This window comes from Choloepus didactylus, chromosome 1, assembly GCF_015220235.1.
Source record: "Choloepus didactylus isolate mChoDid1 chromosome 1, mChoDid1.pri, whole genome shotgun sequence".
NCBI lineage: Eukaryota > Metazoa > Chordata > Mammalia > Pilosa > Megalonychidae > Choloepus > Choloepus didactylus.
Window position 1 is genome coordinate 3,233,003 of NC_051307.1, and position 24,751 is coordinate 3,257,753.

A 24,751-nucleotide genomic window follows, 5' to 3' on the forward strand; every position below is an offset into this window, starting at 1 on the left:
TCTTAGAGTAATTGTTTTAGAAAAAGAAAAAAGGATTAAAAAAAATAAATAAATAAATAAAATAAAAAATAAAAAAAATAAAAAAAAAAGGGTCCTCCTCAGAGATCTAATGGGTTATTGAAATGCTAAGAGACAAAGCAACCAGGGCCATTAAGGAAAGGTCCACAGGGCAGAGAGATCGGCTTTTCTTCGGGATTTGCGTATGCGCCTTAGGGCCTGAGCTCCGCCCTTCCCCTTTCTGTGTTCACCAGAGCTCTAAAAATCCTCTGCTTTTATTTTGGAGTTTTTCGTGTTGTTTTTTTTTTTCTATGCCTGTCTCCTCTCTGCTGGGCTGGCTGCTCACAGATTCTCTGGTGTCTGGTCTCTGTCTATCTATGGTTGGAGTCTGGATCAGTAGAATGAGTTTCCGATAAGAGTAGCCACTGCAGTTCTCCCTTCTCCTTCCCGGAGCTGACAGCCCCTCCTCCCACGGGACTGAGCCTGGCAGGGAGGGGCGCAGGTCCCCTGGCCGCAAAAACTTACAGATTTCGCTGATCTCAGCAGTTCGACATTTTCATGAGTGTTGTATGAAGTATGCCCAAAGACAGATTGCTCTGTGGTGTCCAGTCCACGCAGTTCCTGGCTTTCTACCTACTTTCCTGGAGGAGTAACTAAAACATACAGCTCACCAGTCTTCCATCTTGCCCCGCCCTCCTATTGATAAATGTTAAAGCTGAGTAATGGGTACCCTTTTAATATACTTTATACGTTTATTAACATACATTTTACACAGCTCTCTATCTGCATTAAGTTACCAAAGTGTCTTCTTTCTTTTTAAAAACACTCTTTGTAAAGGAAACTAGAGAGACATGACCACTAATGAGCTTCAAAGCAAGCAGGATTTAAAGGACATGGGTGGCTGCCTGAGGCTTGGGTCCTGGGCCCCTGCTGCCACCCCGCTCTGGCCCTCTCCACCTTCCTGCTGGGGCCCGTGGCCAGGTGGAGCTGCCCTGCAGAGGGGCATGTGGTCTGATGGGGCTTCTGCCACCTGGGCTTAAGGGAACCAGCACAAATTCCTCTGGCTACAGGATCTGTTCAGGAGTGCACAATGACCCCACTGTGATACTGATCCTTTGGCTCAGGGTTTAGGAAACTGTTTAGCCCTTTCTCACTAGACTTGAAGAGAAAAATAAATGTGTAGAGCTATACATGCCCCCTTCAGAAGTTTACCTGAGAAGGGGGCCAAGCTAGTTTGTAGAGAGAAAAACTGAGTACTGTGTCACTGGCTGAGCTGCTGGACGAAGCTGTGTCTCACTGTTTCCCTTTAAAACTAGTGTGGCTTGGATTCTGTCAAACAGCAACTGATAAAGCGCCCTAACCAATAACACACTTGGACTGCAAAAAATCCATGTACTATCTCAGCAGTTATACAGTGAAAAATTCTGGCTTGTCCACTACTTCCCAAATCCCAGCCCCCTCCCCAGAGGCACTGTTGTCCTCTGCCTGATCTGTTATTTCTCCAGGCCTTTTTTTCAATGCATTTACTTACATAGGATACCCAAGTGAAGCTGGAATGGTAAATAGCTTTACTAATATTCACAACTCCCACTTTACCCAGGAAAGTTCAAAGAAGAAACAAAAAGCAAATGAGGCAGGCTGACGTGCCGAAGACCCCTTGCAGTGCTAATGAAGACCACTGCTCCACGGGAAAGGAGGAACTGTGCAAGACAAGCACACAGATCCCAGCAAGTCTGCTTCTCTTCACAAACAGGCCCAGTCCTACACACACATCCCGCCTGGAATGCTCTGCCCCAGACAACTTACACAACTCATGTCCTCCTTGACCCCCACCTCTCCACTCCCACATACCCATTCACTGTTCTGAGCAGGTATATAAACTGTTTCCACACCACTTTGCAGTTCTGCTCCCACGCATGCTACTTTACTTAATTATTCTGCACCTTGGTTTTCAGAGTCTGTTTTCCACTTAGTTTGCAGAGTCTGTTTTCAACTTAACACAAAATGCATAGTTTAGAGTGTGTATGTGTAAGCCTAAATGATATCTTATCCTATGTACTTTGTATCCTGGCCCTTTGTATAGTACAGTGTATGTTTATCTGCAGGTGGATATGCACTAGTATATCAAGACAACACTGTGATAATTTGATATACCCATAACTATTATAGGCAAAGGTATAATATGAGGGGCGACCCACAGGCTTTTTTAATGGAAAAGGACAGATTCTCACAAAGTAGCAGGGTGACACTAGAGCCTCAAAGGTGAGCAGGAAAAGGAGTTGGCTGTAAAGGGAGTTGGCCTTGAGTGTTTACCCTGAGCAGACAAGCCTGCTTACTAGCTGCACAGCCTTAGTAAGCTGTCCACTAACCTCTGGGCCTCAGTTTCCTTACCCATAATACACATGGTCAAAATTAAGAGCCTGAGAAGTGCTGTGCAGGAGTAAGGCACCGTTCAGTTGTGGATATTATAACTGTCTCAGTTTCTTTTCCCATATTACATTGAAGCTTTTTTTTTTTTCCTTTTTAAAACATCTACTTTCAATATTTGAGTAAAAGTCACTTGTTTATTCCCCAGAATTTAGTTGGTGAAAACAAGGTAGTAATTTTTGAATCACTTAAAGCAAAACAAAGAACTGCTCACTGTTTCAGCTCTAATGTGGAAATAATAAATACCAACAAGCTTTGAAATGCAAAAAACCCAACAGCTACTCTCACCATGAAACGAACATAAAGTGTTATATGCTAACACACCCCACTGTCACAACACCCAAAACTCCTTCTATTAACTACTGGTTAGGGATAATCCTAACTCTACTATTATGAAAAAACCTTAACCCCCCCATCACACTGCATCCAAGACACCACTGTCTGTAAGATGTGCTGTTATTTTTATGGTCAGCAAAAAGAAAATGATGCAAATGAAACCGTCACAGGGTAGGCTGTAAGATGCATCCGAATTTTAGGTATGTTGAGTGCAAAAAAAAAAAAAAAAAAAGGGTTGTAGAATCAATAAACAGAGACAGGAAGCTTTGTCTGTTTTGTTCAATTCTGTGCCCCCAGAGCCAGGAAGAGCAGGTGTAATAGCACACGAGATGCTCCAAAAGTATTTGCTGAATATAGGAATAAATAAATCTGGACTGATGAGCCTTCATGAACTAGAACCATGGACATAATTGTTGGGGATTGAATCATGTCCCTACGAAAGGCATGCTCGGGTCCCAGCCCCTGGTCCTGTGGGAGTGTAAACCCATTTGTAAATAGGACTTTTAAAGATGTTTTTAGTTAAGATGATATCAAACCAAATGAGGGGGGCCTTAATCCAATAGGGCTGAAGTCCTTATAAGCAAAGGAAATTGAACAAGGAGAGCAGCCAGAAGCTGGAAGTCAACAGCACCCAGAAGAGAAAGGAGAAGACGCCACCATATGCTCTGCCACGTGATGGGAAAGCCCAGGAGCAAGGATCACCGGCCGCCAGCTCCAGAACGCCACAGTCTTCAGGGAGAAAGTACTGCCTTGCTGACACTTCGGTTTTGGACTTCTCCTAGGCTCAAAACCATGAGCCAATAAATACTTGTTGTGTGGAATTTGCTTTAGCAGCTGAGAAAGTGATCACCAAACATTATTCCATAATTTTGAATGCTGAGCACAAAGTTAAAGAACTAGAGCAACATGTAGCTGCTTTAAGCAGAACAAGGATTTCTAAAGTATTTCTAATTTATTTTTTAAAATCACAAAGCTATCAATTTTTGCTGCTGATAAGCAGCTACATGTAGTAGTAAGAGTAAAATTTCAGATTTCCTTTACCTTGCTCAGTGCCAGATGCAAAAAGTACAATCCTGCCAATGAGATTCAAATGTCAGGTCAATTTATTTCCAAACTTGTGTTTCCATTTTGATGGAGAGTAGCTGTGGCAAAGACTTGTTCCCTGCCCCATTATCACACTATGTCTATGCTATTTACTTTGCTGAATTCTTTTCTGAGGGCCCACCATGCACTCTGCACTACAGATTAGGGGGACCAAGAGGCACACCACAGTAATTCTAGCTGTTACAGGCACTGAGACAGGATCCTGGGGCACTGGAGTAAACTGACTAGTCCCTGCGCCACTTCAGCATCCTGCAGATCCTGGGCCTGCCGCCCACTTGTTTGAGCAACAGGGTCTGCCTGGTGGTTTCAGACCCCTTCCAGGGCTCCACACGGACAGCATCCGGTCTTCTGTTCCTGTACGTGGCCAGGCCTTTGTACATCTGGGTTTGATCTGACTTCCAGCTGAGGAAACAGATGGACGCTTACAGCGTTTTGGGGGAAGAATGACACGCTGACAGACAGTTAAGAAGCAATGTAGCTAAGTGCTACAACAGAAACATACTGTGTATTTTAGAATCATAAGGGAGTGGGGGTGGGATTAGTGGAGGCTTTTTGGAGGAAGGGGTACTGAACTGGGTGCCACGCAGCGAAAGAGGATGAGCTTTCTTGCTGTGTGGGCAGATGCAAAGGCAGGCAGGTGAGGGATGGTGTCACACACTAGGAACCACCGAGCCCGAAGCTGTCAGGTAGTGGCTGAGAAGGGACAGTGAGTTTCAAGGGTGGTGCTGAGACCAGATTTTTAGGAAGATGACCCGGAACTGGTCAGTGGAGGATGGAGACAAATAATCAGGTACACAGTTCAGGTGAAATAAAGTGGGCCTCTGTTTAGGGCAGTCATTTAGGAGGTGAAATAAGTAACGAACAAGGGACCCTTGATGTAGGGTGGGGGGAGAGGATGAGGAAGAGAGAGTAGTCTAAGTGGATGGTGGGGAACTAGCAACCAAAATAAAATAGTGCAGGCAGAGGAGGGGGAGCTGCAGCAGCAGAAGAAAACAGGTTTTAGAGGGAAGAAAATGAGTCAGTTTGGGGTACTCTCAGCCTGAGGTGCCTGATGGATATCAAGTAACAATGTCAGAACAGCAGGGGTTATCTGAGCTACAAGTAGGGAAGGTCTGGGCTGGAAATTTATGTTTAGTAACCATGAGTGTACATGGGCTAGCTAAAACCACAAAAGTAAATGAAATCGACTCTAAGAGAATTGAAGTCAAGAATTTTGGTCTTCCTCTCCCATTCTATTAATCAGTCCGCTCATAAAATTCGAGTTAATTTTTCCTGTGTAGTCTTTTGTGTTTCTCTTCAAAATAAAAGAAACTAAGAATGTGAATGAAGAGATAGATTGCTATTCTTTCAAGCAGATTCTAAATGCATTCATGTCAGTGGTAAATAAATCAAAGTATGCCTTGGTGCAACATATTGCATATTGGGGTTCATATACTACTTGCTCACTCAAGGGTTTCCAGGCACATGTTCTGCATCAGGTAAATGAAATCCTTCAGTGACATCCCACTGCAGCTAAAACCCAAACTACCAAGCACTGTGCAATCTGGCCTGGGCTTACGTTTCCAACTTCACCTCAAAACACCCCCAGCCTCCTGACTTACTGGCCTAGGGCATGCTAAGCTCTTTCCTGCCTTTTTGCATGGCTGCCTTCCTCTTGCTTCTGGATCTCACTTGAACATCACCCTGGACCAGCCTAAGGAGAGGAGGTCCCTCCCTCCTTTTTTCCCACCATATTACCTGATTTTCATTTTCTTCACTACACTTAGAGAAGCTCTATTTTCTTTGTCTATCATTTTCTTCCCTAGCTTTCCTACTAGTTGTTCTTTCAGGGGGGGATTCTGTTTCCTCTCCTGTAACCCCAGTACCTAAACGTGGTCAGATGCAGGCATGAATCAATCAAGGAAGACCACACCGGGATAAATCAGGGTGAGTCTAGACACCGAAAGCGCCCGCTCGGGAATCAAGCAGACCGGGTCTCATCTCAGCCTCCCCACTTACTGTATCACCCCCTCCCGACCCCAGTTTGCTCAGCGGTAACATAACATGGGACTAGAAACAGTAAACAGGCGGTTACACCGAGCCGGACACAGGAACGTACACCGCGGAAGTCCCGAATCTCTGCTCGGAGCCCCTCTCCCCGCTCGGCGCGGCGTGCCCCCGGCTCTCCCCGCCCGCCATGTGCCGCGCGCGGGGCGCCCACCTGTCTCCCTCTGCGTCTTCACGCTGATGTACTGGCGCAGCTTCTTCACCGCCCGCTCCCGGATCCACTTCTCGTTGGACGCCAGCCGCTGCGCGAACTGGATCTCGGCCGGCTGCATGGCAGGGGCCATGGCGCCCGCTGGAGCATCCCCGGCCGCGCGGCTCGCGTTCCCCTCAGCGTCCCGCTCCCGCCGCCGTCGCCGCCGAGCCAAGCCAAGCCGGGATCTGGGCCGCGCTTGCGCAGAAGGCCACGGCGGCGCCTGCGGGCGGTGGCGCGGGCTGATGGCGTCACAAAGGCGCCGGCAACCTGGAGCCGGCGTTCGGAAGGCGGTGCGGCGGTGGCCCTGGCAGCTGGCGCCAAGCCGCCTAGCCCGGGTGCGCGTCGCGCCGTCGAGCTTCCCGCCTTCACTGCCTTTCGGTCGCCAAAATAAAGGACCGTTGGCAGCGCGGTAGCCAGGGCTGAGTCTTGGTCGGGAAGAGGCGGATGACTATTTTTCAGTGGTCTGGGATCCTTAAGCCCACTTAACCAACCCCCCCATGAGCTCAGCACACGATCTACAGGGCACCGTGCAGCCGAGCTCTTAAGTGTAGTGACTCCGCGCACGACACTAGGTGGAGGTGAGAGGGGGCCACCGTGGCCCGCACCGGGGGTGTCGGCGCCGAGTCCGTCCAGGGCAGCCCTTGGGGGAGCCTGAGGACGGGCAGACCGGTCTGCCGTCCTGCAGTGCCGCGGCTACCCGGCCGGAGCAGTGCGCCCACGCCCGTTCCCTGCGTGCAAAGGCAGAGATTTCGTCTTGTGCAAACGAGCCCGACCTTATTCCAGCTCCAGTCAGGCTGGGAAAACGTCCACACTTAACGGGAATGTGAACAATGTCTTCTTGCTGGCCCAAGAGAGGGGAGAAACAGGAGTGGTCGTAACCACGGGACCCCTCAAAACCACAGGCCAGCCCATATTTTGCGAGTTCAGGGTGCCCATTGGGACTAGTCAACGGGTGATGTGACTTCTCCAAATTGACGGTTGTCATCTCCGTTATGTAACTCCCTATGGTGGGCAGCCCTCCCGAAGGGTCCTAAAGGCGAAACGTAATAGGAAAGGGCTTGGAGCAGAGCGGGAGGTGCGCACTTTGCTGCAGGTGAGGTTTCCCGGGAAGCGGTGCCGCCCGAAGGCAATCGCCCCTTGGTCCGGCCTTCTGTACTGCCCGGGAAAGGACCGGCTCGGCCTAGGTGACTTGACATTGACTCCAGAGTCTCACTTTCCTTCTCTGCAGTTAGCAAGATCACAGCCCCGGCTAGGCCCGAGGAGCCCCAGCAGGGCCTGCCCGAAGCCACTCTTCGTCCTCCAGGCCCAGGATGCAGCGCAGACGTCGCGACGTTTGAGCCTCACGGCTGTCCGTACCGACCGTCGGCCGCAGACGCTTCCCGCGCTTTCGGCGGGAGGCGGCAGACGGCGCCGCGCAGGCGCACTGAGCGGAGCGAGCGCGGCCATGGGCGAGGCGAGCGGCGCCGAGGAGGCCTCCCGGGTCAGTGACGAGGCCCGGGCACCCTACTGCACACCCCGGGGCTCGCTCACCGCGCTCGGAAGCGGCCCGTGGCCGGGCAGGCGTGGGGCCTACCTCCACGGACAGCGGGGTGGGCCGGAGTGGGCTGCGGTCGGGGACGCGGTGTGAGAGCCGGGTGAGGTCGGGGTGATCTCCGCCTCAGAAGCCAACTGAGGGCCTGTCTGGGGGGCTGCACGCGGCCGGGGCCGGATTGGGGCTGGGGGGTTGAAGGGAGAGAGGAGGAGAGAGCGAAGGGAATGGATTTTGTGCCGTCCGAAAGCCCAGTTCTCATCAGACGGTCCCAGTCGCTTGTTTCAAGACTGTTATCAGGTCTGGGAGAAGCTTGGTCCTGTAGGTTGCTTCGTTGAAACTTCCTTTGCCTGCCTTGCAGGAGGAAGTGCTTGGAGTTTGGAGTCAGAGCTCTGTTAACCCTGGCTCTGTCCCTTCGTGTCCCCAGTGTGTCCCATTGGGGAAGTCACCCGGCCTTTCGGGCCTTGGTGTCGGCTCTGGACGGTCTTGAAGGGTTTTGATGAATATTAAGTAAGTTGATCAGCAGAAGGCTTGGCACGCCTAGTAGGAATCCAGCAGAGATTTCCTCCTGGTTGACTTGGTGCCAAAATGTTACTAGAAAGTTGCTGGCATTTTCTTTAGCTTTTAAGAGGAGGGCTCTTGTATGCATTTTTTCCCCTCCCATATCTGGTTCTCATTTTAAAGAACAGGGCTTCTGCTTTCAACATGTAATATTATAGCAGAGGGCATTTAAAGACATATTTGAAGCAATAGCATAAGAAGCATTATAGAAAAGGAAGCAAGCTGAAGTGGGCTGCTAATTTTAGTCATTTGGAGAGAAATTTTGTAATCTTAAGATCTGCTTGTTCTTTTAGCACATGGGAACTAAAGAAGAATTCGTTAAAGTCAGAAAGAAGGACCTGGAACGACTGACAACTGAAGTGATGCAAATTCGGGACTTCTTACCCAGAATACTAAATGGGGAAGTACTGGAAAGCTTCCAGAAATTAAAGATTGTAGAAAAAAGTGAGTCTTATTTTATCTTTAGCAATCACTGGTGATGACAACAATTTGTTCAGCAGATAGAGTACCCTCTCACATAAGACAGTAAAATATAATGGTAAATAATTTTTAAGCTACTGTTATAGGTTATATAGTTATGGTAAATAATTTTTGAGATACTGTTATAGGTTAAATAGTTATATTGGGGAGTCATATAAAACATAAGAAAGGGAGGTGCCCTCAAATGAGTATCTTGGACATAGGTTAGTTGCTGTTGGGGTGGCCGGCTCTCTGGAGTATCTCTTACTAGCTTCTCATTCTCTTCTATGGCGGAAGAACTTTATACTTTTGGCAGTTGAAGAGCTCTACTCTGAAAATTCATTCCATGTGTGTGTAAGCGAAGGATCTTGTGAAACGCTTGCCTGGAGCTGAATGTGCATTCACTTCCCTGGTTTCTCTCGGTTGGTGGCTGGGTCTGTTTCTAGCACTGCTTTAAGTTCAGGCTTGCTAGGATTTGTTCATTCAGACTCTGGAGATTTGAGCTGAGCCATTATGTCATATATCAGTCTGAGAGCCAATGCAAGTGCCTGGAGGTGCTCCAGATGGATTCAGCGCTTGCTTCATTAAGCTGAATTACCACAATGTCTGCCGCCAGTGGGGGAGGCTAATTGGCCAGACTGCATGTGACTGTTAGCCATTGCTGCATGGCCTCTAGAAGGGGTGCATTCATGGGGCCTGGGTAGTGCTTCTAGCACTGGTCCCTATAGGAAGGGACCCTGACTCAAGAACACACATTTCTGGTTTGTGCAAATATATCTGGTCACTGGGACAGCCATGTCCAGTTAGAGATGAGAATGTTCACAGTTTCCATCACGCCACGCCCTGTTTATATTCTCTTTGAAGTCCTCAGATCCAGTCTCCCCTTCTCTGCCCTTATGTGTGCTCTGGGAGGGCCCCCTGTGACTGCCTGCCTCTGGCCACTGGCTTTCCTCCCCACCCCGTCCCTGCTCTGCTGCTCTCCTCTGGCATAGCTGCACCCCTCCTCAGTTGTCTCCTGCCTGAGTTTTACTTTCTCACGCCTGACTCATGATATCCACCCTCCTCCCTGCATCCGGCCTGCCCTCAGAGTCTTCTCTGAATAGCACCACCACCCAGATTAGAGACTAGAGGTCGGCTGTGTTACCTGCCTCTCTTCCCTACCCTCCCCCCACACCTGTCCACCAGTAAGTCACATGCATTTTACCTTGTAGCTGTATCCTGAGTTGTCAACTGCTTCTGTCTCCATTGCCACCATCCAACTCCAAACCACTATCATTTTTTGCCTGAATCCCTGTAGTAGCCTCCTGACAACATCCATGTATTGCCACACTCCATTCTGTTCTCCAGCCTATAGCCTGAGTAATTTTTAACAAATTCAGTCTGATCATTCTGAATTAGGTGTGAGTCCTCTGTTTAACTTTTCAAACAGCTTTTCCTTGCTCTTAGGATAAAGACCAAAAGACAAACCAGAAACCCACCAAAACCTACTACCACCGGAAAAACAAATGGTAACACAGTTAAGAGGTATCATTGGACACAGCTGTAGGCCAGTGTCACTTCCTTAGAGGAGCCTTATCTGACTGCCTAGACAAGACCTAGCTTCCTGTTAGATGTTTTCATATCACCCTGTTCTTTTCCTTCAAGATGTTTTTATTGCCACTTAACATTATAAGCTGGAGGAGGGCAGGGCCCCTGTGCTTGCCTGTGGGTGTGGCACAGAGCTGGCCTCTTTGCTGAGCGTCTGGTCCTGAAGCACCACCCCACTGCCCTTGCACACTCTAGGTTCTGTTTGCAGTTTTAGCTCATTAGGCTAGTGTGTGCTCCAGGAAACTTGTTGGTAAGAGAAAGATCAAAGTAGACTGGGGTGGTTGCAGGAGGCTTCTCTGTGCACTTTGAAGTTGACTTGGCCCTTGAACACTTATACTTCTGCTTTTCTGGCCGAAAAGAAGGCCTTCTGTGGCCCCTTTCCCCTAATTCTGGCTCTGTAGGTTTACCATGTTAGTGACACAGAGAAAACCCAAGGACAACAAGCCCTTCCTCCTTTTTCTTTCTATTAGATCTAGACCTGCTGCACCTCCCTGGGCCTTCCTAGGAGCCTGTCTTCCCAGAGCAACCCCCGGAGCCACGGCTCACATGTGGCAGCAAGAGAGGTTTGGTATGCTGAGTCTTCGTCCTCCCCCAGCCCTGTGGCCAGTACACTATTTAGATTTGACCAGGATTAAAGCTGCTTTTGCTTTTTGAGATTGGTGTGTGCTGGCCCAGACCTGATTTGAGAAGCTTCTCTTAGAGTGTAGATGTTGATCTGTTTGGGTGCCTGGGTGGGCTCAGGTTATAAAGTAACTTGTAAGCCAGCCAGTGGATTTCTGTGGATATGATTACCAGGAGGTAAATAGGGCTTGATTCTGACTCTAGCACAGTAACTACCTTTGGGAAACCAGGCAAGGTAGGTGGTGGAATCTGGAATAGTATTGATGAGGATGTTGCCTGAGAAGCTTTGTGGAATAAATGAACATCGAAGAGAGGCCTGGCTCATTAGAAGGCAAAAGGGAAGATGCTGCAGGCTGGGGTGATGGCATGCATGAAATGTGCAAATGGGAGTGAGCAGAATTGATTGGGGATTGAGGATCTCATTGTGGAGCCAGGACTGGGGTGTGACCGACTGAGGGCAGTCACTGTGACCATTTTATAGAAGGTGGAATACGCGCAGATACGAAGGTTTTAATTTCAGATGAGAAGCAATGGGAAGTTACCACCTGGGAACAACATCCGAACAGATTAAAACGACATTTTCCAGGAAGTGATTTTGTCCGTGAGTGTTGGGTAGGTTCGTGGAACGGGGTGAAGATGAAGAAGTGATGATGGGGAGCCCTCAGGGAAGGTCGTGATCACATTAATACCTGGGACTGTGGCCATGTGGAGTGGAAGGGACACGTTTCAGAATGTGGCATGTGAGAAAATGCTTAGTCTCGGTGATGAAGTGAGGACGAAGAGTCGGCCATCGGGGATCAGCAGTGGAAACGCAGACATGTAGGGAGCCGTCTGCATATGGCTTGTGAGAGACTGTCTCGGTATATTTCCCTGTCTGTAAAATGGGGACAGTGATGGTTAACTCCTAGGATGTGGCAAAGTTTAAAATGAGTTGATTTATTTGTAAAGCGTTTGGCCCAAGGCCTGGCTCATGGTGAGTTCTCAATAAATAGTACCTTCCCAGATGGCAGAAGGAGCCAGTTGAACAAATAATGAAAGAAGCACTCAAATTCAGCTTTGATTCTGGCTCAAGCTGTTATGGTGGGAAGGGTGTAGGGAGGTTTGAAGGAAGATTTGAATTCTGGTTCTGCCCCCCTTCTCCTCTTTTTCTTTTACCTGTGTAACCCTCAGCTTTGTTTTTTTTTGTTTTTAATTCTTATTCAGTGGGCATACCTCTCCTTCCTCAGGTTTGCATGGGGTAACCTTGGTGAAGCAGTGCCTGTTTGTGCTCAGTAAAAGTTAGGTAACCCCCTGATTTTTCTCTCATCCTCTCTTGTGCTTTCTTCATCTGACAGTGAAGAGATGATTACAAAATCATTGGGTTTTGTTTTTTTTTTTTTAACTGGGAGAATCTTGTTTGCTTTTTTTAAAATAAAATCTTGTACAGTTCAGTATGTGAAATAGGTGAAAGTTGTATTTTCTGCATATTTAGAAAATTTTATTTAAATAAATATTTTTAAATGTTAATATTGTGAAGCAGCCTTGTTTTGTTCATTAAAAATCTCAGCAATGACTATAAACTAGTGCAGCTGTGGTACACTGGAGACATATTGACTAACAGGTTTCCTTTAGCAGTAAAAAAGCTATTTTGTTTAATTTTAAATTTGTGTACTGGCGCTTTGCCTCTTTCAGTGCCGTCCAATCACACTTTCTGCAATGAAAGCATATAATCTTTGCTGTCCAGTGTAGCAGCCACTGGCTCTGTTGTGGCCAGTTGATCCATCGCCGTTATTGAAGACACCCTTTCCCTGCTGTACTGAAGTATCATCTGTGAGTCATATAACAAGCCATGTGACCATGTCTGTGTAGGTCTGATCTTGGGTTCTTTATTTTGTTGGTCTTTTTATCTACACATGCATCAGTATGCCATCACTTTTTTTTAAATTTAATTTTATTGAGATATATGCACATACAATGCAGTCATACAAAGCGTACATTCAGTTTTTCACAGTACCATTATATAGTTGTGTGTTCATCACCAAAATTAATTTTTGAACATTTTCATTACCACACACACACAAAAATAATAAGAATAAAAATTAAAAAGAACAATTAAAGTAAAAAAGAACATTGGGTACCTTTTTTTTCTTTGTTTCTATTTTTCTACTCATCCATCCATACACTGGACAAAGGGAAGTTTGATCCACATGGCTTTCTCAATCACATTGTCACCCCTCATAAGCTACATTTTTATACAATCGTCTTCAAGGTTCAAGGGTTCTGGGTTACAGTTTGATAGTTTCAGGTATTTACTGATAGCTATTCCAATTCATTAGAACCTAAAAAGGGTTGTCGATATTGTGCGTAAGAGTGCCCACCAGAGTGACCTCTTGGCTCCTTTTGGAATCTCTCAGCCACTGAAGCTTATTTCATTTCCTTTCACATCCCCCTTTTGGTCAAGAAGATGTTCTCCATCCCACAATGCTGGGTCTAGATTCCTCCCCGGGAGTCATATTCCACGTTGCCAGGGAGATTTACTCCCCTGGGTATCAGATCCCACATAGGGGGGAGGGCAGTGCTTTCACCTGCCAAGTTGGCTTAGATAGAGAGAGAGGGCCACATCTGAGCAACAAGGAAGTAAGCCATCACTTTTAACTTCTGCAGCTTTATAATGCCATCTTGATACCTGGTCGTGTAGCTCCTTCCACCTTGTTCTTATTCAAGATTATCTTGGCTGTTGTTGTTCCTTTCCATTTTCAAATCAGTTTGAAAGCCAGCTTGTCAATTCCATGAAAACCTTCTAGGTTCTTGGAATTGTATTGAAAGAAACTGCAATTAACTTTGGAGGAGAATTGACATCTTTACATTTTGAGTTTTCCAATTTGCTCTGATTTCTATTCTTTTCTTTTATTTGGATTTATTTCACAGTTCTTTTTCTGATATCTTGGCATGGATACTTAGGTTATTGATTTTCAGCTGCTCTTCTTTTCTAATGAATGGATTTAAGGCTATATATTTATCTCTGTCTCTTCTCTTTTTTTATTCAGTCATTTATATCAGTGTGGATTCATGGATATTTATCTTTGACTTTGGGTTGTATTTCAAGGCCACTCTGTTTTTTTTTTTCAATTCACTTTAATTGAGATATAGTCACATACCCTACAGTCATCCACAGTATACATTCAGTTGTTCACTGTACCATCATATAGTTGTGCTTTCATCACCACAATTTTTGAACATTTTCATTACTTCATAAGAATAAAAATGCAAGTAAAGAAGAATACCCAAAACATCCCATCCCCTCATCCCCCCTATTATTCATCCAGTTTTTGTTCCCATTTTTCTACTCATCTTTCTATACACTGGATAAAGGGAGTGTGAGCTGCAAGGTTTTCACAATCAGTCATACCATGTAAGCGACATAGTTATACAGTCGTCTTCAAGAATCAAGGCTTCTGGGTTGCACTTCAACAGTTTCAGGTATTTCCTTCTAGCTATTCCAATACACTAAAAACTAAAAAGGGATATCTATATAATGCATAAGAATAATCTCCAGATTGACCTCTTGACTCTATTTGAAATCTCTCAGCCACTGAAACTTGATATTGTTTTATTTCTCTTCCCCCTTTTGGTCAAGATGGCATTCTCAGTCCCTTGATGCTGGGTCCAGATTCATCTCTGGGAGTCATATCCTGCATTGCCAGGGAGATTTATACCCCTGGGAGTCAGGTCCCACATCGGGAGGGCAGTGAGATCATCCACCAAGGTGGCTTAGCTAGAGAGAGAGGGGCCACATATGAGCAACAAAGAGGTACTCAGGGGGAGACTCTTAGGCACAGTTATAAGCAGGTTTAGCCCCTCCTTTGCAGTAACAAGCTTCATAAGGGTGAGCCCGAAGGTCGAGGGCTCACAAGCCTATTCTGTTTTATTGATTAGATTGTTGCAGCTTTGGCCATCAGGAGCTCTTTCTGTTGGTTCTTGTTCCTTTGATGTACCTCCATCAATATTATTATTTTGAGCACTTTCTTCTGGCACTTAGAGATGCTCCAGCTTATATACTTCTGGCCCCGGTCTTAGGATCAGCCATTTCTCCAAGGAGACCTGGCTCCTTTTCCTGGGGGATGCATGACATTGGGGATCAAGACCTGGGTGCTGGGTGCACTCGTTGCTGCTGGTGGGTGTTTCCCTCGGCCCTCTTAGCTGTCGGAGCAAGGAGAGCCGTGTGTTTAGACTAACCTGTGTGTAACCATGCATCCATAAATACTTCTTTTCCTAACCGCCTGTATCTGTGTTACGTGAGTTCATCCTGATGTCCCAACTCCAGTCCATTCCCACAGGTATCTCTCTGGTCTCCTCTCCTCCTCAACGGTAGATTCTCCCTCAGGGCTGCCACCACCTGCCACCATCTGTGTAATTGTTCAGTTCCAGTTCACATGAGTGACTGCATCAGAATTGTTCGTCTGTTCCTGGGAGAAACAGCTTCGTCACGGAGAGTACAGCTCCTCTGGCTGAGACTTCACAGACGCTTCTGGCCTCCCCGGCTGCTGAGGGCAGCACCTTCCCCTCCGCCCGCGGGAGTGGCCTCGTCACTGGTCATGTGGGTGGAGTCTCGAGCCCAGTCTTCATTCCTTCCTGGGGTGCCCGGAAATCCTGAGTGATTTTCTAATGTTGGCATACATGAAGGTTCTCTCTGTGTTGTAACGTTCTGTGGGTTTTTCCCCACTCTTTGCCTGTTCAGCCCTCTCCCCCACCCCTGGCAACCACTGATCTTTTTACTATCTATAGTTTTGTCTTTTCTAGAATGTAATATAATTGGAGCCAAAGAGTATGCACCATTTCAGCTACTTAGAAATAAGTTTTTCTTTAGCAATATGCATTTAAGATTCATCCATGTGCTTTCATGGCTTGGTAGCTCATTTCTTTATATTGCTGACTAATATTCTGCTGCGTGGATGCATCTGTTTTGCTTTCAGCTGTTGCTTCAATTCCCTTCTTTCCTCTTCTCTCTGGTTATATCTTATGGTTACAGGATTAGACTTTTAAACCATCTTTCACGTCTTACATTCTTTTCTTTATTTTTATCCTGTAAAATAATTGGCTCTAGTTGGGATACATTCTGCTGATTTATTTCCAGATCACTGATCCTGTCTTCCCCTTCCTCCAATCTGTTGTAAACCCACCTTTGGCATTTTTAAATTTAGCTTTTGTATTGTTTTTTTGTTTGTTTGTTTGTTTCAGAGTCACATTTATATTCCATAAAATTCTACTTACTTGCTCTCTTGAGTCAAACAATAGAAATAAAATGTGAAGTCCAATTCTCCTATGTTAGAACACCTGAAGAATTCCAGATGGGGGTGTCATTATTCCCATAATATGTTCCTGGGGGATGATTTCCATGTTGTGAAAATACCCACTGAGTTTGGGAATACCAACTCAGAAGTTCCTCAAAAATAAATATTGCCCACAAATAGGAACCAAATCAACCTTTCTCCTTATTGCTTCTTTTGAAATTCACTCTTTTTTTTTTAATATTCATTTTACTGAGATATATTCACATGCCATGCAGTCATTCAAAACAAATCGTACATTCGGTTGTTCACAGTACCATTACATAGTTGTACGTTCATCACCAAAATCAATCCCTGACACCTTCATTACCACACACACAAAAATAACAAGAATAATAATTAAAGTGAAAAAGAGCAATTAAAGTAAAAAAGAACACTGGGTGCCTTTGTCTGTTTGTTTGTTTCCTTCCCCTATTTTTCTACTCATCCATCCATAAACTAGACAAAGGGGAGTGTGGTCCTTATGGCTTTCCCAATCCCATTGTGCCCCCTCATGAGCTACATTTTTATGCAATTGTCTTCAAGATTCATGGATTCTGGGTTGTAGTTTGATAGTTTCAGGTATCTACCACCAGCTACCCCAATTCATTAGAACCTAAAAAGGGTTGTCTATATTGTGCATAAGAGTGCCCACCAGAGTGACCTCTCAGCTCCTTTTGGAATCTCTATGCCACTGAAGTTTATTTTATTTCCATTCACAACCCCTTTTGGTCAAGAAGATGTTCTCCATCCCATGATGCCGGGTCTACATTCCTCCCTGGGAGTCATATTCCACGTTGCCAGGGAGATTCACTCCCCTGGGTGTCTGATCTCACGTAGTGGGGAGGGCAGTGATTTCACCTGCCAAGTTGGCTTAGCTAGAGAGAGAGGGCCACATCTGAACAACAAAAAGGCATTCGGGAGGAGGCTCTTAGGCACAGTTATAGGGAGGCCTAGCTTCTCCTTTGCAGCAACAGTCTTCCCAAGGACAAATCCTGTGGTAGAGGGCTCAACCCATCAAACCACCAGTCCCCTATGTCTGTGGGCATGTTAGCAACCATCGCGTTGGGGCAGGCCAATACCCCTGCATTCTCCACCAGCTCCTCAAGGGGGCTCTGCATATTTTTTCCTTGTTTTTTTTTTTTTCCCAAACTTTTTTTTTTAAATCAACTGTATGAAAAATAAAAAAAATTAAAAAAAAATTAAAAAAAACATAGAATAAAAGAACATTTTATTTTCCTTTATAACAAGGGAGTAAGAAAAAGACAACTAACCTAAGATAACTACTTTAATTCCAACATGTTCCTACGCTACCCCAAGAAAGTAACCTAACATAGCAACATTTGTGTGAACTTGTTGCTACTATACCCATCAGAAATTAACAGACTATAGTGATTCCTGGGCATTCCCAGAACGTTAAATTTCCTCACAATAGCTTATCTGTTTTTATTGGTTTATTGTTCCCCCTTCCTTAATTGCTCTCTATCGCTAGTTCCCCTACATTCTACATTACAAACCATTTGTTTTACATTTTTCAAAGTTCACATTAGTGGTAGCATATAATATTTCTCTTTTTGTGCCTGGCTTATTTCACTCAGCATTATGTCTTCAAGGTTCATCCATGTTGTCATATGTTTCACGACATCGTTCCTTCTTACTGTCGTGTAGTAGTCCATCGTGTGTATATACCACATTTTATTTATCTACTCATCTGTTGAAGGACATTTGGGTTGTTTCCATCTCTTGGCAATTGTGAATAATGCTGCTATGAGCATTGGCGTGCAGATATCTGTTTGTGTCACTGCTTTCCGATCTTCCGGGTATATACCTAGAAGTGCAATCGCTGGATTGAATGGTAACTCTATATCTAGTTTTCTAAGGAACTGCCAGACTGACTTCCAGAGTGGCTGAACCATTATACAGGTCCACCAACAATGAATAAGAGTTCCAATTTCTCCACATCCCCTCCAGCATTTGTAGTTTCCTGTTTGTTTAATGGCAGCCATTCTAATTGGTATGAGATGGTATCTCATTGTGGTCTTAATTTGCATCTCTCTAATAGCTAATGAAGCTGAACATTTTTTCATGTGTTTCTCGGCCATTTGTATTTCCTCTTCAGAGAACTGTCTTTTTATATCTTTTGCCCATTTTATAATTGGGCTGTCTGACTATTGTCATTGAGTTGTAGGATTTCTTTATATATGCAAGATATCAGTCTTTTGTCAGATACATGGTTTCCAAAAATTTTTTCCCATTGAGTTGGCTGCCTCTTTACCTTTTTGACAAATTCCTTTCAGGTACAGAAACTTCTAAGCTTGAGGAGTTCCCATTTATCTATTTTTTCCTTTGTTGCTTGTGCTTTGGGTGTAAAGTCTAGGAAGTGGCCGCCTAATACAAGGTCTTGAAGATGTTTTCCTATATTATCTTCTAGGAGTTTTATGGTACTTTCTTTTATATTGAGATCTTTGGTCCATTTTGAGTTAATTTTTGTGTAGGGTGTGAGGTAGGGGTTCTTTCATTCTTTTGGATATGGATATCCAACTCTCCCAGCCCCATTTGTTGAAAAGACCATTATGTCCCAGTTCATTGACTTTGGGGACCTTATCAAAGATCAGTCGGGGAATCTGAAGGGGAGGTGGGGCAAGATGGCAGACTGGTGAGCTGTATGTTTTAGTTACTCCTCCAGGAAAGTAGGTGGAAAGCCAGGAACTGCGTGGACTGGACACCACACAGCAATCTGTCTTTGGGCATACTTCATACAACACTCATGAAAATGTCGAACTGCTGAGATCAGCGAAATCTGTAAGTTTTTGCTGCCAGGGGACCCGCGCCCCTCCCTGCCAGGCTCAGTCCCGTGGGAGGAGGGGCTGTCAGCTCCGGGAAGGAGAAGGGAGAACTGCAGTGGCTGCTCTTATCGGAAACTCATTCTACTGATCCAGACTCCAACCATAGATAGACTGAGACCAGACACCAGAGAATCTGAGAGCAGCCAGCCCAGCAGAGAGGAGACAGGCATAGAAAAAAAAAAACAACACGAAAAACTCCAAAATAAAAGTGGAGGATTTTTGGAGTTCTGGTGAACACAGAAAGGGGAAGGGCGGAGCTCAGGCCCTAAGGCGCATATGCAAATCCCTAAGAAAAGCTGACCTCTCTGCCCTGTGGACCTTTCCTTAATGGCCCTGGTTGCTTTGTCTCTTAGCATTTCAATAACCCATTAGATCTCTGAGGAGGGCCCTTTTTTTTTTTTCTTCAATCCTTTTTTCTTTTTCTAAAACAATTACTCTAAGAAGCCCAATACAGAAAGCTTCAAAGACTTTCAATTTGGGCACGTCAAGTCAAGAGCAGAACTAAGAGAGCTCTGAGACAAAAGGCAATAATTCAGTGGCTGAGAAAATTCACTAAACACCACAACTTCCCAAGAAAAGGGGGGTGTCCGCTCACAGCCACCATCCTGATGGACAGGAAACACTCCTGCCCATCGCCAGCCCCATAGCCCAGAGCTGCCCCAGACAACCCAGTGTGACGGAAGTGCTTCAAATAACAGGCACACACCACAAAACTGGGCGTGGACATTAGCCTTCCCTGCAACCTCAGCTGATTGTCCCAGAGTTGGGAAGGTGGAGCAGTGTGAATTAACAAAGCCCCATTCAGCCACCATTTGAGCAGACTGGGAGCCTCCCTACACAGCCCAGCAGCCCAGAACTGCCCTGGGGGGACGGCACTCACCTGTGACATAGCACAGTCATCCCTCAACAGAGAACCCGGGGTGCACAGCCTGGAAGAGGGGCCCACTTGCAAGTCTCAGGAGCCATACGCCAATACCAAGGACTTGTGGGTCAGTGGCAGAGACAAACTGTGGCAGGACTGAACTGAAGGATTAGACTATTGCAGCAGCTTTAAAACTCTAGGATCACCAGGGAGATTTGATTGTTAGGGCCACCCCCCCCCTCCCCGACTGCCCAGAAACACGCCCCACATACAGGGCAGGCAACACCAACTACACACGCAAGCTTGGTACACCAATTGGGCCCCACAAGACTCACTCCCCCACTCACCAAAAAGGCTAAGCAGGGGAGAACTGGCTTGTGGAGAACAGGTGGTTCGTGGACGCCACCTGCTGGTTAGTTAGAGAAAGTGTACTCCACGAAGCTCTAGATCTGATAAATTACAGATAAGGACTTCAATAGGTCTACAAACCCTAAAAGAACGCTATCAAGTTCAGCAAATGCCACGAGGCCAAAAATAACAGAAAATTATAAAGCATATGAAAAAACCAGACGATATGGATAACCCAAGCCCAAGCACCCAAATCAAAAGACCAGAAGAGACACAGCACCTAGAGCAGCTACTCAAAGAACTAAGGATGAACAATGAGACCATAGTATGGGATATAAAGGAAATCAAGAAGACTCTAGAAGAGCATAAAGAAGACATTGCAAGACTAAATAAAAAAATGGATGATCTTATGGAAATTAAAGAAACTGTTGACCAAATTAAAAAGATTCTGGACACTCATAGTACAAGACTAGAGGAAGTTGAACAACGAATCAGTGACCTGGAAGATGACAGAATGGAAAATGAAAGCATAAAAGAAAGAATGGGGAAAAAAATTGAAAAAATCGAAATGGACCTCAGGGATATGATAGATAATATGAAACGTCCAAATATAAGACTCATTGGTGTCCCAGAAGAGGAAGAAAAGGGTAAAGGTCTAGGAAGAGTATTCAAAGAAATTGTTGGGGAAAACTTCCCAAATCTTCTAAACAACATAAATACACAAATCATAAATGCTCAGCGAACTCCAAATAGAATAAATCCAAATAAACCCACTCCGAGACATATACTGATCACACTGTCAAACACAGAAGAGAAGGAGCAGGTTCTGAAAGCAGCAAGAGAAAAGCAATTCACCACATACAAAGGAAACAGCATAAGACTAAGTAGTGACTACTCAGCAGCCACCATGGATGTGAGAAGGCAGTGGCACGATATATTTAAAATTCTGAGTGAGAAAAATTTCCAGCCAAGAATACTTTATCCGGCAAAGCTCTCCTTCAAATTTGAGGGAGAGCTTAAATTTTTCACAGACAAACAAATGCTGAGAGAATTTGCTAACAAGAGACCTGCCCTACTGGAGATACTAAAGGGAGCCCTACAGACAGAGAAACAAAGAAAGGACAGAGAGACCTGGAGAAAGGTTCAGTACTAAAGAGATTCGGTATGGGTACAATAAAGGATATTAATAGAGCGAGGGGAAAAATACGGCAAACATAAACCAAAGGATAAGATGGCCGATTCAAGAAATGCCTTCACGGTTATAACGTTGAATGTAAATGGATTAAATTCCCCAATTAAAAGATATAGATTCGCAGAATGGATCAAAAAAAATGAACCATCAATATGTTGCATACAAGAGACTCATCTTAGACATAGGGACACAAAGAAACTGAAAGTGAAAGGATGGAAAAAAATATTTCATGCAAGCTACAGCCAAAAGAAAGCAGGTGTAGCAATATTAATCTCAGATAAAATAGACTTCAAATGCAGGGATGTTTTGAGAGACAAAGAAGGCCACTACATACTAATAAAAGGGGCAATTCAGCAAGAAGAAATAACAATCGTAAATGTCTATGCACCCAATCAAGGTGCCACAAAATACATGAGAGAAACACTGGCAAAACTAAAGGAAGCAATTGATGTTTCCACAATAATTGTGGGAGACTTCAACACATCACTGTCTCCTATAGATAGATCAACCAGACAGAAGACCAATAAGGAAATTGAAAACCTAAACAATCTGATAAATGAATTAGATTTAACAGACATACAGGACATTACATCCCAAATCACCAGGATACACATACTTTTCTAGTGCTCACGGAACTTTCTCCAGAATAGATCATATGCTGGGACATAAAACAAGCCTCAATAAATTTAAAAATATTGAAATTATTCAAAGCACATTCTCTGACCACAATGGAATACAATTAGAAGTCAATAACCATCAGAGACTTAGAAAATTCACAAATACCTGGAGGTTAAACAACAAACTCCTAAACAATCAGTGGGTTAAAGAAGAAATAGCAAGAGAAATTGCTAAATATATAGAGACGAATGAAAATGAGAACGCAACATACCAAAACCTATGGGATGCAGCAAAAGCAGTGCTAAGAGGGAAATTTATAGCACTAAACGCATATATTAAAAAGGAAGAAAGAGCCAAAATCAAAGAACTAACGGATCAAGTGAAGAAGCTAGAAAATGAACAGCAAACCAATCCTAAACCAAGTAGAAGAAAATAAATAACAAGGATTAAAGCAGAAATAAATGACATAGAGAACAAAAAAACAATAGAGAGGATAAATATCACCAAAAGTTGGTTCTTTGAGAAGATCAACAAGATTGACAAGCCCCTAGCTAGACTGACAAAATCAAAAAGAGAGAAGACTCATATAAACAAAATAAAGAATGAAAAAGGTGACATAACTGCAGATCCTGAAGAAATTAAAAAAATTATAAGAGGATATTATGAACAACTGTATGGCAACAAACTGGACAATGTAGAAGAAATGGACAATTTCCTGGAAACATATGAACAACCTAGACTGACCAGAGAAGAAATAGAAGACCTCAACCAACCCATCACAAGCAAAGAGATCCAATCAGTCATCAAAAATCTTCCCACAAATAAATGCCCAGGGCCAGATGGCTTCACAGGGGAATTCTACCAAACTTTCCAGAAAGAACTGACACCAATCCTACTCAAACTCTTTCAAAACATTGAAGAAAATGGAACACTACCTAACTCATTTTATGAAGCTAACATCAATCTAATACCAAAACCAGGCAAAGATGCTGCAAAAAAGGAAAACTACTGGCCAATCTCCCTAATGAATACAGATGCAAAAATCCTCAACAAAATACTTGCAATTTGAATCCAAAGACACATTAAAAAAATCATACACCATGACCAAGTGGGGTTCATTCCAGGCATGCAAGGATGGTTCAACATAAGAAAAACAATCAATATATTACAACACATTAAAAACTCGAAAGGGAAAAATCAATTGATCATCTCAATAGATGCTGAAAAATCATTTGACAAAATCCAACATCCCTTTTTGATAAAAACACTTCAAAAGGTAGGAATTGAAGGAAACTTCCTCAACATGATAAAGAGCATATATGAAAAACCCACAGCCAGCATAGTACTCAATGGTGAGAGACTGAAAGCCTTCCCTCTAAGATCAGGAAGAAGACAAGGATGCCCGCTGTCACCACTGTTATTCAACATTGTGCTGGAAGTGCTAGCCAGGGCAATCCGGCAAGACAAAGAAATAAAAGGCATCCAAATTGGAAAAGAAGAAGTAAAACTGTCATTGTTTGCAGACGATATGATCTTATATCTAGAAAACCCTGAGAAATCGACGATACAGCTACTAGAGCTAATAAACAAATTTAGCAAAGTAGCAGGATACAAGATTAATGCACATAAGTCACTAATGTTTCTATATGCTAGAAATGAACAAACTGAAGAGACACTCAAGAAAAAGATACCATTTTCAATAGCAACTAAAAAAATCAAGTACCTAGGAATAAACTTAACCAAAGATGTAAAAGACCTATACAAAGAAAACTACGTAACTCTACTAAAAGAAATAGAAGGGGACCTTAAAAGATGGAAAAATATTCCATGTTCATGGATAGGAAGGCTAAATGTCTTTAAGATGTCAATTCTACCCAAACTCATCTACAGATTCAATGCAATCCCAATCAAAATTCCAACAACCTACTTTGCAGACTTGGAAAAGCTAGTTATCAAATTTATTTGGAAAGGGAAGATGCCTCGAATTGCTAAAGACACTCTAAAAAAGAAAAACGAAGTGGGAGGACTTACACTCCCTGACTTTGAAGCTTATTATAAAGCCACAGTTGCCAAAACAGCATGGTACTGGCACAAAGATAGACATATAGATCAATGGAATCGAATTGGGATTTCAGAGATAGACCCTCAGATCTATGGCCGACTGATCTTTGATAAGGCCCCCAAAGTCACTGAACTGAGCCATAATGGTCTTTTCAACAAATGGGGCTGGGAGAGTTGGATATCCATATCCAAAAGAATGAAAGAGGACCCCTACTTCACCCCCTACACAAAAATTAACTCAAAATGGACCAAAGATCTCAATATAAAAGAAAGTACCATAAAACTCCTAGAAGATAATGTAGGAAAACATCTTCAAGACCTTGTATTGGGCGGCCACTTCCTAGACTTTACACCCAAAGCACAAGCAACAAAAGAGAAAATAGATAAATGGGAACTCCTCAAGCTTAGAAGTTTCTGCACCTCAAAGGAATTTCTCAAAAAGGTAAAGAGGCAGCCAACTCAATGGGAAAAAATTTTTGGAAAGCATGTATCTGACAAAAGACTGATATCTTGCATATACAAAGAAATCCTACAACTCAATGACAATAGTACAGACAGCCCAATTATAAAATGGGCAAAAGATATGAAAAGACAGTTCTCTGAAGAGGAAATACAAATGGCCAAGAAACACATGAAAAAATGTTCAGCTTCACTAGCTA

At 44.2% G+C, this 24,751-nt stretch overlaps 2 protein-coding genes across 5 annotated transcripts in view; one reads left to right on the forward strand and one right to left on the reverse strand.

Moving 5' to 3' along the window:
- Positions 1–6,291, reverse strand: part of RRP1B (ribosomal RNA processing 1B) — a 37,226-nt gene extending 30,935 nt beyond the window's left edge. Inside the window, exon 1 of one of the 2 annotated variants that reach the window (XR_005215984.1) lies at positions 6,065–6,291. Coding sequence is in view for 1 of the 2 variants with exons in the window: in XM_037830898.1 (XP_037686826.1) it covers positions 6,065–6,194 (130 nt within the window). In the remaining variant the exon portion in view is untranslated. The remainder of the gene's footprint in view (positions 1–6,064) is intronic. The other variant, XM_037830898.1, reaches the window with a different exon arrangement.
- The window catches only part of LOC119529975 (heat shock transcription factor 2 binding protein), a 152,450-nt gene continuing 133,889 nt past the window's right edge, over positions 6,191–24,751 (forward strand). Inside the window, exons 1-3 of one of the 3 annotated variants that reach the window (XM_037830925.1) lie at positions 6,191–6,438; positions 7,336–7,583; positions 8,486–8,636. In XM_037830925.1, the coding sequence (XP_037686853.1) occupies positions 7,548–7,583; positions 8,486–8,636 (187 nt within the window). In that variant the 5' untranslated portion in view covers positions 6,191–6,438; positions 7,336–7,547. Of the gene's footprint in view, positions 6,682–7,090; positions 7,197–7,331; positions 7,584–8,485; positions 8,637–24,751 lie in introns of those variants that run through there. The other 2 variants (XM_037830915.1, XM_037830936.1) reach the window with 2 other exon arrangements.